Genomic DNA, 14458 nt, shown 5'->3' on the forward strand with positions numbered 1-14458 from the left:
TGGTAAATATCTCTCCAATTTCTTGTTTGTTGGCTGAGTGGAATGATTTGATGAGAGATGTGTTTGTGAATATTATAACCGCCACCTGTGAGGAATCTTCCTCCGAATTAATGCGGATAGGAACGGGTTTTTGAATGTTATACCCGCCGTCTGTGTCGGAAAAAAGGTATGAAACTGATGTGAATAGATTTGGTGAATGAAAAGTTGAATGCGCTTTTTATTGTCACCGGTCTTTTTATGAGGAAATACCTCTAAATTCTATCGGGAGAATTTTAAAATGTCACAACTGAATTGGATAGTTGAAATTAAACATGTTGGTAATAAATGTAAGACTGTGAATTAAAGTTTCATATTTGAACATGATCACAGCAAAACATTTTAGTATGATTATAATGTTGTAAAGAGAGAAAGTAAAAACCCTGTATTAGTTTGGACCTATTTTTCTTCAAATAAACTGATCCCACCTTTTTGGACTGGGATAACTTAAAAGACAACTTGTGCTCTCCTCTCCTGCTTAAAAGGTAAGACTGCACCCTGCCACTCACACTTAGGTAGGAGCACACTCCATTTACTGATATCAAAATCCTTCGGGATCCCTTAAACAGATTAAAAAAAGAGTTGTCTGAATTGAAACAGCAGTTAATTGAACCTGGTTCTTCGGGGAGTTAATAGAGGTGAGATCTTGCTGACGTTGGTGGATCTGAGCCAAGCAGTAAACTTACATAGACTCAATAACTTCGGTCAGGTCAATTAGTAGGTCAGAGTAATTTACCGGAATAAATTATCAGGACCTCGCCGACTCTAAACAACCGCCTGACCTGGATCAACTTACCCCTACACTGGGGCAAGTTGAGCCACAAGACTTTTTTTTTTTTTTAAGAAGTAATATTTTCACTGCCCTTGATCAAATATTTATTATCATTGCCATTGATAGGAGACATCCTGAACTATAGGTGTGTGTTTTCATTTTTACTGTGTCATTTCTCCTTGCTTAGAGAACAGCATAACTAACAAATGGCTCAACTTACCCCACTCTCCCCTATATGCATCCAAGCCATGCATAATTTTTTTAAAAACTTAAAATAAAATGTGTTTTGTAGGCAGACCATGCAGGCCAGACCGATGGTCACAAAGGTTCATGTTTTAATAGCATTTTTTTTTTAAAAAGCCCAGGCGAGCCCAACATGTGAAACAATGGCTTAAGTGTACAGTACACAGGCTGTGCTTTTAGCTCCTCCTACAACACACACGGTTGTCAGATACAATCAGAGCCTACTGTTAGCACTTCATTGTTTATTTGAATATATTGTGGCGATACCAACGAGGGTTAGAAAACTGTTTAAGGTACAACAAATGTTGGCATTTTAGCTCTGGATATTACTTACTTGGGTAAAAGAAAAAACATGAAGTGGCCTTTCCAGTAGTGACCCCAATTTGCTTTCAATTAGATGAATTGATCACATTTTCTGAAAATATAAAAAAAAGTTTTCACAAGAAAGATGTTTTGATGTTTTTATTTCAGTGTCTTTCAAAGATGAATAAATTAAATACTTTCAAATTGTTACTTCTGATCACAGAGCGGTATATTAACCATTATAAAAATAAATAAACAAAATACATTAGGGCTTGTAGGTATACGTTTTCAATAAAAGGAAAGAGCAAGCGGGGTAGGATTTTCAAAAACTTTATTAATCTCATGGTTAATGTCAGTTAACATCAGCGTGGCTCAGTGCGTCCTCATGTCTGAGTAAAGTTTGAATACTTTGCATGAACTGAAAACTGTACTTCAGTTTTGATTATGCATGCGTCTGTAATATATTTTGACAGTAGCGCAGTTGGTTAGTCGTCACCACAGTGGTAGAGTGAGTTCAGCCTCAGTACATCCAGATCACTGAGGTGTGACCTTTGACCCATCTGCACCCCGCTACTCTTAGACAACACCGTCGGACTGCCATCTTGACTGAAGTAATACCTGAAACAAAAGATCATTTACTAAATAGTTGTGTAGGATTATCACATACAGTTCTTCCCAAGTTAGAATTCATTCATCCTGTATTGGCATTATTATTCGTTTTTCTTTTTAAATGTGATGCAGGGGAAGAAATACACGAGGATGGGTTCAGACTTACGCTCCGTAGTGCATGATGGAGTTGAGGTCATACGGCAGGTTCTGAGTGTCTCCTTGTTTCACCTCGAAGTTGCTTCGTTTCCCTTTTTAAGATCAGGAATTATTCATTACACCTTGATTTCTGCAGAACATGGAGTTGGTTTGTTCTAATCATACTAAACTACAGCACCATTTTATGTTTTATTTCTGTGCCTTTAAGGATTTGTATCATCTAAAATAAAACATTAAACCCTTACAATGTACTTCTACATCGAATTGCCCCAAAAATACATATGCAGTTTAAAATATGCGAAATGGAAAACTATTCATTGTGTTTTCTTAATACAGGATAATGTCTCACAGCCAGGTATTCACCTGGCATGATGTTGCTCCACTCCACAGAGATGTACTGGTCGCGGTCCCTGCGGTTGTGTTCGTGGTGCAGACCCAGAGCATGGATGATCTCATGGCAAACATTACCCACAGAGCACGAGGGGGCGGAGTACAGCCTCTGGGCTCCTCCTACACATCCAACGTAGGACGCACAGCTGCAGAGACAAGAAAAGGCATTTACTCTCCTACTTCTGGTAACATAAGGCCATGCAGAAAGACATTTTTTAAACCAAATGTATCCACGTGTTGCTGCAGTATAGAGAGGCGAAGTGCCTCCCTTTCCGGGGGACCTCCATGGGACCTTATTTCTGAGAGTTATTTGCACCATTTTTACCCCAAGAAAATCTATCTTCCCAGTTATCATTGGAACTATACCCACTGGAGAAACTCCCTGAAATAAATAAATAAATAACCTTCAGTCGAGGCTATTTATACGAGAGCAACACTTGTATTTTAACTTCTAATACTTAAAAAACAAAAGAGTTTGCCTTCATTTGCTGCCTTTTGTGAAAATAAAAATATATATGTAAGGTGTTCACAAGTGTTATATTACTACTAGATAGTTATGAGTGTAGACACGAATCAAAATACCTCTAGACAAGAGAGAAATAATAATAGTTTTGGGTTGAATAGTAACATCTCTCACCCTTTGCCATTGCGGAACTCGATGTAGTTCAGCTCTGTGGTGTGAGGCGTGAAGCGAATGCAGGTGACGTCTGAGATCATCTTGAAGGCAGCGTGGATGTCAAACGCTCGATCAGCTGTTGGAATGAAAACATAACAGTTGCTAATCACTTGTTGCTAATGAGTCAAACATTAGAGCGGGTTAATAAAGAATCCACCCACTGAGTTCCTGACTGATGGTGTACGGCATGACGGCGTCCAACCACAGGTTCTGCACGGCATTCCTGTCCTCCTGAAAATATAAACAGCAACAACGGTTCGGTTTTATCACCACACTTTCAACACTTCCATGGATTTATAAATATAGTTGTTCATTGTCTTAATTTACCAGTTTTGAGACCAATTTCCATCAACAATTGCAGAATTCTGCAGACTTAATTTTACAACTTAAAAGGTGGGGTTGTAGGTAAAGTCTTTAGTCTTATACATCCATGGGTAAAGTACGCAGCCGAAAAAAATCTGCCTCTTCCTTCAGACTTCCTCACAGAGCCCTTCCTCCAACACACACATGACCAATGAGGGCACGAGATGAGTTTGTGCACAGATGGAAGGCTGACAGGCAGGTATGCCATCCAGTTACTTTAGCCGGGCCGGCTCAGATGATTGGTCGTGCTTTTTACAGCGCTACGGCTTCCACAGATGACATTAGCATTTAATGTATTCATTGCTATCGGGATGTTAAGATCATTCCATGGAATATTCTTTCACACACACACGGGTTTTGGGCCGAGGGCGACACCGTACTTCCGGTAACAACCATTTCACACGAGGTGCATACAGAATATCATAGTCTATTCCTTAATCAATATAGTCAACTCTAAAATACCACATATATGCTTTGGCATGATAATATTATTGTGACAAGTGGGGTATTCACCTGGTGTTTCCAGAAGATAGACGTAGATGCTGCCAAAATCGACCGAAGGCCACTTTTGAGGGTCGTAATTCCATACATTGTACATCCAACAACCCACACAGCTCTAGTTTACGCTGGTAACGACCTAGAGCACACCCCTCAAGTCCAGAGATGTAATCCGAAGACATGCAGCGATTTCTTCGGTCGTTAATTCAGAAAAAAAACCTAGTGCGCTCTGCCTGGTTACATTAGCTAGCTGTTTATATTAGCATCGCCAGGATTTTTGCACCTCCAGAAAAATGGCGTCTTTATAAAAAAATATATGGCGCGCGTTGCATTGTGGGTAGCTGTGACGTCACTGTGTGTGAAAGAATAACAAGTGTTTCTGAAGTGAATTACCTACCCCACCTTTAAGGTCTTCCTGACTTAAAAAAAAGCATTATTATTATTTGTAATAATTCTAAGAAGTAGTCGGGGAGGGGAGTAGTGGTGGCAAAGGTAGAATTGGTATTAGTTTAAATATTTGTAGTTTAATGCATTAGTTGTATTAATGTCCCCTTCAATGCTTTCCCTTAGTGTGCCGGCTCGCCCCTTGGTGCTCAGGAGTCTTTATTCTTTGTTTTGCAATAATAAAAACAGTTGGCCAGGAATGTCATTGCATCCTAAAGAAATGTGGGAAATAAAAGTTGTCCTTCTTACCGGGATCAAAATGTCTCCCTCATGGACAAACACGTCATCTTCAAGCCCTAGGACGTGATAAAACGAGTCACTGTACATTGCATCTATGAAATACTAGATTTGTTTTACACATGTATTCAAAGTTTACCTTCTAGAGTTTCTGAACTGGATCGCTGTGGCTCTAGCATTGAAACCAACACACCTAGAGAAATCTGAGGGTTAAATCTAATCATTTTAAAACACGACATTCAATATCTGATAAACGTACCTGTTGCAGGATGAGTCATATTCTGGGTGCCATTTAAGGGGATGACACTACCTGTACATTAAATATTAAGTGAAACATAGTTTAAAACAAATAGAGATAGAAACAGAATGTTCAGTTTGTATACAATTACAGTTTACCTTGTTTTTGCACATCTGACATCGTAGAAACATTGTCTACAAAAACATGGAATTCCTCGTTAATAATTTGTATATTTGATCAAATGCTTTAAAAAAAACAATAATCAATTGAACACCAACCTGTTGCATGACTGGTATCCTCCTGTGTTGCATTTATAGGGACACCACCAACGACTGCATGAAAAGAAAGAGTGAATAATCATTATTATTATTATTAGGCACAATTTGTACTTTTGAATGCTTACATTCTCACCTGAAAGCATGCAGATGAAGACCAGAAGCCACATAGTGCAACACAGTTTCAACATACTAACAAACTAGCGTCCTGACTGTCTCCTCAGCAGCTGTGATCACTTCACTGATTATAGGCTCTATATATAAGCATTCAGTCTGACCTGTAGAGGGCGCTGCAGTGGTTTAAAGGGGCTAACACAGTATGATATCTATTCATAATGTATTGGTGTTATTTTTAGGCTTTTTCTTGACATATATTGCGCAATGGGCTAATTATTAGGGTGTAGGTCAACAATTTGCAACAATATTTTTGACTCATCGCTTTTACGTAACATATTTATTTTCTCTTACCTTCTTTGCAAAGAACCTGGTATTTTCTGTTATTCATTACCTAAGTCACATGTGTCAAACTCGAGGCCCGGGGGCCAAATCAGGCCCTTGGTGGATTTCAATTCGGCCCGCAGGATAATTTCTAATTACTATTAGATCTGGCCCGCCGGTATATTGCACGCACACCTTCACTCCATCCTGAGGGTCTCCTCAGCTCAGAGCCTGAGCCCAAACATTGATGAACCTGCACCCAAGAAGAGATGCCAAGTATCTGAACTAGCATCACAGAGCAGCACACTGAGTTCAATGGATGTTTCCTTCTGCACTTTCTCTCTTGAGACAACAGGACATGTTTGGTATTTTCTTTGCGGGAAATAGTTTTTTTTTTAACTTGTTGGCCTGTGGAAAAATGTAATCATAAGAAAAGCTGCAGATAGAGCCATAAGAAATGAATGCAGCTGATTATTTAATGTTTAATGTTAAAGCTTTGTTAGTTCCAGGTTTAATATGTGCAATAAGTTCATTTCAATAAGTTTTGCAATAAACATTGAACCAGTCCGGCCCTCGACGAGTACCGATTTTTAAATTTTGGCCCACTGTGTATTTGAGTTTGACCCCCCTGATCTAAGTCTAAAGACACTCAAAGAGAACATTTCATTAAAAAAACAAAAACGTTTGAACTATATTTAGCTAACTCAGACTGCTGAAGCATCATATGTGTTTAAATAAAGTTTCGAATACACGTTTGCACAGATCAAGGACTGTTTAAAGCAATGCTAGAGGGAAAACACTGTAAGCATCTTCCAATAGGTAAATTAGAAATTATAATAAAATGTTGTCTGAAATGCTGACTATGCACTCGCACTAATCCCAAGTTTGAAAAGGGGTTTGTTGCATGTTTTTATTGCTTCCATTTCCTGTCACCACTGTACTGTCAGCTAAATCATTCAAAAAGAGCCCTTAGCAGCAAAAGCGTGTCCACATTTCTGAATAAAAACTATCTTTTTTAGAAACTGTGAATATAACAGGGGGGAAATCCCCAAAATGTAACACTGTTTAGACAACTGGCCCTGAGTAAGCAGTTTCCTTTTAGTAAGTGATGAGTGTAGTTTTGTAGTGGTTCAATATGACCACCAGGGTGCGCCACATGACACCTAAAGGCGCGCACTTCCTATTATTTAAGCGTTTCTGCTCCACGTTGTCACTTTCAGAAACAGCTGCAGCTTTATTATGATTTTTAACAACTAAATTAATTATAATGTTATTTATAGGGTTAATATTATGGTTACATATCTAGGTCTGATTGAGGTAGAATAAAAAGACGTTTGCTCTTTGGCTCAAAGGCTATGTGTCATAAAGGGTGGTGCGTTCATGTACCATCGAACAAAGAGCATTATGTGTGAAACTGTATGATCTGCATTCCTATTATTTTTGTTGGGACGTTTCTTCTTACCACAAGAAATTCAATGAAAGTCGTTCAGGAATGCTGCGTTCAGGTACCATGTAGAAACAAGACGTTCATGTTCAAAGATAAATGTTAAATATCTAATCTTTGGGTGTTTAACAACTTTATGAATAGACATACAAAGACAAAATAAAATACAGTAAAACAAGATATAAACATATATTTTGTAGATCACATCCAAAAATTATAATTTCACCAACTTATTAATTAACATTTAAAAATCGATAGTAAATATAACATTACAAAAGAGCAACATTTTTATCATATTTCCTATTTTCCCACAGATCATGAAGGCAGCATCAGTCAGCACCATGGGAGTCATGTGACGTCCTATCATGTGGTGCATTCACTTCCTCACCAATTTGCTCCAGAGCAGAAAGACCACTCTGCCGTATCATGTCGTCGTCTTAGTTAGTCTGCACCGACAGAATCCACCGCAGAAAACATGTTATTTCTGGGTAAATCTGACCGATGCTCGCCTTTGAAGCTGGTGCTTTGGTCGGTGTCGGTTCTGGTGTGTTTGTCGGTCCGGTCCGGAGCCGAGGAGAACCCGTGGTACCAGGACCTCTGCAGGTAATACTAGCTAACAAAACAAACATGTACACAAATGTTTAAGCTAAATATTAGCAGGATTAGATGTGGATATTTATCCCCCAGGACCTTTGCAGGTAATAACAGCTCACAAACACACCTCCCATTCCAGAAAGGAACACATTACTGCGTGTTATACCCTTATGTGCACACATGTTTTAGCTAAATATATGCCTTTATTCATCCCATATAGGGGACATTTACATTATTACAGCAAGTAAAGAGCCAAAGATTCATATTAATTAAGTAGCATGCTTTGAAATATTAAAGATAAATGTAGAAATTACACAATGTACACATCCAGTACTAGTAACAGTTGTGAGATAGCAGCCAGGTGTTATTATGAAAGGTGGAAGTATGTATTGTACAGTTATTTACAGATGTATTACAGAAGTTGAATTGTCTAGCTAAGGGACAGCAGCCAGTAATAACAATAGGAATAATTACATGTGGTTATTTGCTTATTATTGACGCGGTTTCAATGGATCCACTGATGTCATATGAATGTATACTGTCAAATAAATAATCAGCTCTTTGTTTCAGTTACAATATATCTAATGTTAATTAAATACTATTAGCTTTCATTTGTGCAAGCTAGCTAACATATAGATTAAAAATAATGTCTTGTTGTGTTGAATGTGCTACTTGATACGTTTAAACCAGTTAACTTGACAACAATTGAATACAATTAGCTTCTATCCTAATTTAAACTGTCTCTAGTCAAAGCAGTGAACTTAACAATATGTTGTTTTTGTAACAAGCTAACGTGCTAGCGGCTAACGTTACATGAAATCTGTCATGTCAACAAGCTAACGCTAATTGTTAGCAGCGTAAACGGACATGACTCGTTTATATGACTTTCCATAAATCAGTTATAAAACACTGCGCAGTTATATCATAGCTAAAGTAAATGGCATTCACTGTTGTCTACATGCAGTGCTGTACTTTAATGGAGCTGCTGTTCAAATATTGACACAGAAATAATGAAAAGATAACCAGAAAGTTAATCTGTGAGTTCAGGCTGCAGCTGTTAGTTAGTTCCTTGTTTTGGTAGCATTTACAGAAATAGGTCACACTAATATTTTACAAGAAATACATGTTTTTATGTACATTTTCTTGACTAGCTAGTTGTGGTTGAGTGTTGAGACATTTTTGAAGGTGCTTAAACTAATAGTTGTTTTTGTCATTTTTGTATATGCAGGACTCTGTAACATAAAACCTTGGTTCAGTGTTCATGCAAATAAGAAACAACACATGGGTGACAAGAAAAAGCATTAACAACTAACAGAAAAAACATTGCTCACGACACATACCTTATTTGTGTGATATATTTACTTTTTAAAACACATTGCATCTGGTAATTGTGCTTAGATGTGTTACAAAGTGTTTCTGCTTATTTCTTCATACTAATATTTTAAATAAGATACCTTTGGGGATCGGTCGGACTAAACAAGAAACTTCGAGACATCACGTTGACGAGCATCTATTTGAATTGGTGGTGAGAATGGTCTTAGTAGTAGCGGCTGCTTGGTGCTGCTCTCGCCATTGCACTGCGCTCTTTAAAATGAACAACAAAGGAAACATGGAATGTATTTAACGCTGCAGGTCCAACTGATAAATGTTTAAACCTAATTCCTCTCCATCTTCTTTACTTCATGTGTTTCTTTTCTTGTGTTGCAGTTATAAATGGGAGGCCATAGACCAGGTTAATAAAGTCGGCTACACGCTAAGGCTTTGTGAATCTTCACCGTCGACCAGTTGTGGCCCCGGCACCGCCGTCTGCGCCCGGGACCTCAACACCAAAGCTGCCCAGTCTGTGGGTGAGTACAGCACACTGGTTTACACAGCAAAGGTGTCACAGTTTCACCCGACATCTCTTAGCAGCCAGGTGTCGACATCATGGCAGTCTGTTAGAGAAATAATAGATTAAATATAGAAATATACCAGGAGCAGAACAGGCATTTCCATTCTAATCCAATATGACATACTATTTATAATAAAGAAGACAGATCTTGGGAAGTAGAAAGACTTTGATAGTTTCTCTTCAGCATATTTTAAACATTATACGTGTGTGTGTAAAAGCTTTTATTTGGGTGTGTCTGACACATGTATTTTTTGACTATGGCTCTGTACTTTTCGCCAATACAAGTCATGTAACTTCTTGTTGTCTTCCTCTTAAGGAAAGCCAAATAGTTTAGATTTCTTTTCCACAACATTTTTTCCATATTTGAGGCGCTTTGAAAATCATTTCAGTTGCCTGTAAGAGCTCAGCAGAGCCACAAACTGTGTAAAGTTGCACATTTAAGCTTAAAATGTGATTTTGGAAGCGGCACCATTGTCCTTACCAGTAGAACAATGTTGTGTAACAGAAATACATAGAATAATAAGCTAGTGCCTCTTTGTATTCCAGTAATTAAACATGTTGAAGTACTCCATTTAGCCGCTTTCACGCCAAGTACTTTGCCGTACTTAGTTCGCAGCACTTAGTTCCCCCATGGAACTAAGAACCGATCGCGTTCACACCGGAATAAGTTCCTGGGGGTGGATTAGGCAAATGAAGCCGCTGACGTCACTTCTTCTTCTTCTGCTTTGGGTTTACTGGCAGGCCGAAAACAACTTCACAGCGTATACTGCCACCCGAAGTCCCCGGAGTTGGGGAAGGCTTCAGTAGAAGCTGCTGGGAGTCCCAGCAGCTTCTACTGAAGCCTTCCGAGTAAATCGCCAGAACGCCGACACCTCCTCATCTCCACCGCTCCACCGCTCCCATGTTTTATTTTGTGTTGCCATAAGTTAGTCTCTCTCCGTTTCTGCGCTGGGCTAATGCTAATAATGCGAATGCCAGCAAATACAATGACTTTTCCGAGTTTCACGGGGCGTGGTTTGTAATTCGCCCAGCCAATCAGAAATTGGAACTTTTTTCTCCCCAGGAAAGTACCACCTGTCTAGCAGGGACTAAAAAAGGGGTAAAAGTTCTCATGAACTAAGTTCTCTTTTTGGTGTGAACGCAAAATCCCAGGAACTAAACGGGAAAAAGTACTCCGGTGTGAACGCGCCTTTTGTATTCAGTTTAACCACACTGCTCTGTTAAAACCCTAACTCGTTGTTTTGAATAGCAAGGTGCATGTGAGCTGACATTACCTTAGTGCTCTTTGACTCTGATGCGTCCCATGTGTCTTATGACGGCCACGCAGCAGAACATTTCACACTCTTTAGTGACACTGCAGGAGTAAATCTACATCCGAGAGGCTGTTTGTATACCACTGCTGCTTTGTGTTGTTGCCAAACACACAGCTTGTGGTCTGTTCTGTGTAAGGCGTCTGATTCACTTTGAATCATCTGCATTAGTGATCGTGGATCATGTGATCTACTTTGAAGTCCTGTTGTTTGAACACTTGGAAGTTTGCCTTCTTGCTAAGAATTGATGAGTTGTCGTCAAATCAGAGGCAATGAAAACATATCAATAAACAAAAAAATGATATTATGGGCTCGTATGCATGTTACTGCATGTGCGCAGAAAAATAAGAAGCGTATGTGTGGGATTTATTTGGTGAGATATGTTTTTAATGTTTGTTTCATAACAACTTGAATAACTGATACATTTGATGTTTTACGGCACCTGCACTCCTACTGTCACTTTGAATGACGAGTGTAGGGCTGCAGCGACTATTGACAACAATTTCCTGTTCAAAAACTATGAAAATGCCAATTATATTTTCCCACAGGCAGGGCATTTTCATCAGATGTCGTGTTTTATTTGACCAGCACAAAATTATTACATTTACTGTAATAATCTATAACAAAGAAAGGCATCAAAACCTTATAATCGAGACCCTGGAGCCTCAAATATATGGCTTTGTTGCTTAAAAGGATGATCTAATGACCAAATAGTTGTGTGTGGATGTATTTATTCCAGTGCGCATAAGTGTTAGTGTAACAGTATTCAGTTATCGTAGTTGCTGTGTGTCTGAGGATAAGAGGTGTAATACTGTTCTAAATGATAAGACTGAATCCAAAATGTTCAGATCTGATTCCTGATTCGCTGACAGGACCACGGAGTGAAGTAGTGCTGATAAGGCCAAATCTGCTGCTGTTTGTCGGCAAGATCAACCTTTCTGGCCCTCGCTGCAAAATAAAAGGCAGGCAGGAGCTGCACCTAACCATGATGAGTTATATATGAAAAACAAATCTGATATTCTTTATGAGAAAACCTCTGTCTATATTGCAGCTTTTACCAAATGATGCTTTCTCAAAGTATTTGCACAATGCGAAATGTGATACATAATCCTCAGTAATGTAATAATAATTCCTTACATTTATTATAGCACTTTTTCAATGACTCAAAGCGCTTTACATATACACACATTACACATATATGATACATGCAATGGTCAGATACTGTGGACAATACCCACAGGAGCAAGTTCAGGTGAAGTGTCTTGCCCAAGGACACACCGGCTTTACAGACGCAGCAGCGGCGGGTTTCACCCCTTGATCATTGCGCCACACCGTCCATCTTCACGCCTCGAGGTGCTTTTACAAGTACACATTGGTATCATACATGTACTGTGGACAATACCCACAGGAGCAAATCCGGGTGAAGTGTCTTGCCCAAGGACACAACGGCCTGACGCAGTGGCGGCAGGAGCGGGTTTCGAACTGGAGTTCCCCAGCACCCCCCCTTGATCTGATGATCGGATGCACAGACCACTGCGCCACCCGTCCGCTAAGATATGTAAATGTAATGACTAAGCAGGTAAAGGCCAATGACTGTACAGATAAAAGAAAGTGCGGTGAATTCAGAAAAATACATCACTATTATTTGTAGCCTTTAAAACCATGTAAAAACTCTACTTATGATATAAAAAAGGACGTTTACATGATATTCCCAGCCCTCATTTGTATGCAGTTGTCTAATTCAGCCTTCTAGAGCAGGACATATTACCCACAATTCCATATGATCCTATGCTATATGGAAAGATGTGCAGCATATCATACATTTTAAGTTGAAAAAATTAATAAAATAGGATAGCATAGTTGCAATATATTCTGTCATTTCCCTCCATGCATTAGTGGTTAACCTCAACCTGTTGCCTGGTTAGCTTCCTCCCCTCCAGCTGTGACCTTCAGCCCTGATGTTTATTCAATCACGCCGACATAAACTGATTTAACTTCATTGAAGACTGTCATGCCCTCAGTCGAGACGCAGATCTTGCCTCTCACTCCCTGAATTTAGACATAATTATATCAGCGAAATTTGATGCACCGGATCAATAAGTGTTTCAGTTGTGTTATCCACTAAATTCATCAAATATTTACAGTTTACAGCTTATTAAATATGATAAATCTCTGCTTCTATGTTTTATATTATTCTTAAAGGTCACCTATCGTGCTATTTTTAGGCAATAGCAGAGGTCTCAGATATATATAAATATACAAAAAACATGTCGATGAAGTGTTTTGCTCAAAATACCAAACAGATCACCCATTCTAGCCATGCCTCATATTCCTCTATTTCACTTCCTGTTTCAAAAGTGCTGATTTGGGTATAAAGCTTTAAATAAAAAGGAGGGGGCTGAGCTCATGCGGGACCCGGCAGCTACTGTCTAAACTAAATGCTGCCGTGATGAAACTCCATATCATGGATTATCAAGGATTCTCTCTGAAACAGTATGGAGCTCAAAGGCTTTCTCTCTTGCCGGTTATACCACAAGGTGAGTTCCTTTTTACTTCCTGCTTCTTCACACACATGCTCTCCAGTACAGGTTAGCTCTGAGTGTTAGCGATGCTAATGTAAACACCGACCATATTACGTCCAAAACAGTCGGGCATTGTTTCTGATAGCAACGTTTCTGATTGGGCCGTGGGACCACATTTCAGATATTACATCATATCGGACGCAAATCTGGATCAGCTCCGTTGCTCCCCCGTTTTTAGAGATTTGGGTACGGAGGAAAAGAGAGAGGGTTTTAATTTCTGATGCTGCGTGAGTTCCCTGACACACCGGGGACACATGTTTATGTAGAAAAGACATCAAAATGTTTATTTTGCACGATAGGTCCCCTTTAAGGTGATTTGAGTGAAATCTGTGTCTGAATCTCAAAGACAGAGGGGGCTCCTGATATATTATTTACAGTAAACCTCAGGCTTTGTGTTAGTTTCTTCTCTTCAGGTGTAACTGATTTGTTCTCATGTTGTCTTTATCTCGTTCTTGTTAACACACGTCTCCATTGATCATCCTTCCACGTCAGAAAGCCCTCTTGTTTGTTTATCATTTCCACATCAATCAGATTAGTTCAGCTCCACAGTTCCCCCGCCCCCCCCCCCCCCACTGAGTCACACTGAGCCCCCTGGGGTCTTTTTTTAAACCACTAATCACAGGTTTGCTTAGCCCAGGGGAGAAATGTGCTGCTGCCATTATCATTCATTAACAAACACAGTGATGATGCACTCAGAGATGTTGTTATAAGAAAAGACCCTCTGAAGAATCACTTGACGTAAAGACAGAAATGTAAAACGTCTTGGAGCGCTTTGGATGCCTTCTCAATAGGGTTTGACTGAATGTAGTCAACATGTGGTTTTAAATCTGGCCACTATCAGAACAACATACATCAAATTAGGTTCAGCAACGTTTTTTTTTATATCTTAAACTTTCTCAGAGGTCACAACCAGAAACGGTGTCATCATATCATAGATCACATGTGTCAAACTCGAGGCC

General features: G+C 39.3%; 2 protein-coding genes across 2 annotated transcripts in view; one reads left to right on the forward strand and one right to left on the reverse strand.

Annotated features, from left to right (window-relative positions):
• Positions 1 to 1668: 1668 nt before the first annotated feature.
• LOC117533996 (zinc metalloproteinase nas-14-like) lies at positions 1669 to 5477 on the reverse strand. The gene is made up of 11 exons (XM_034198028.1): positions 5377 to 5477; positions 5244 to 5297; positions 5124 to 5159; positions 4987 to 5037; positions 4867 to 4920; positions 4740 to 4786; positions 3347 to 3416; positions 3147 to 3261; positions 2483 to 2655; positions 2130 to 2211; positions 1669 to 1972 (listed from the first exon to the last, which is right to left on the reverse strand). Exons 1-11 carry the CDS (start codon positions 5429 to 5431, stop codon positions 1840 to 1842), a joined length of 870 nt encoding a protein of 289 aa, XP_034053919.1. The 5' UTR covers positions 5432 to 5477; the 3' UTR covers positions 1669 to 1839.
• Positions 5478 to 7480: 2003 nt separating this feature from the next.
• LOC117533997 (cation-independent mannose-6-phosphate receptor-like) overlaps positions 7481 to 14458 on the forward strand; it is a gene marked incomplete at its 3' end in the record, with an annotated part of 44338 nt that continues 37360 nt past the window's right edge. The window contains 2 exon segments of the mRNA XM_034198029.1: positions 7481 to 7725; positions 9424 to 9563. Coding sequence (XP_034053920.1) covers positions 7598 to 7725; positions 9424 to 9563 — 268 coding nt within the window.

This window comes from Gymnodraco acuticeps, unplaced genomic scaffold, assembly GCF_902827175.1.
Source record: "Gymnodraco acuticeps unplaced genomic scaffold, fGymAcu1.1, whole genome shotgun sequence".
Taxonomy (NCBI): Eukaryota; Metazoa; Chordata; class Actinopteri; order Perciformes; family Bathydraconidae; genus Gymnodraco; species Gymnodraco acuticeps.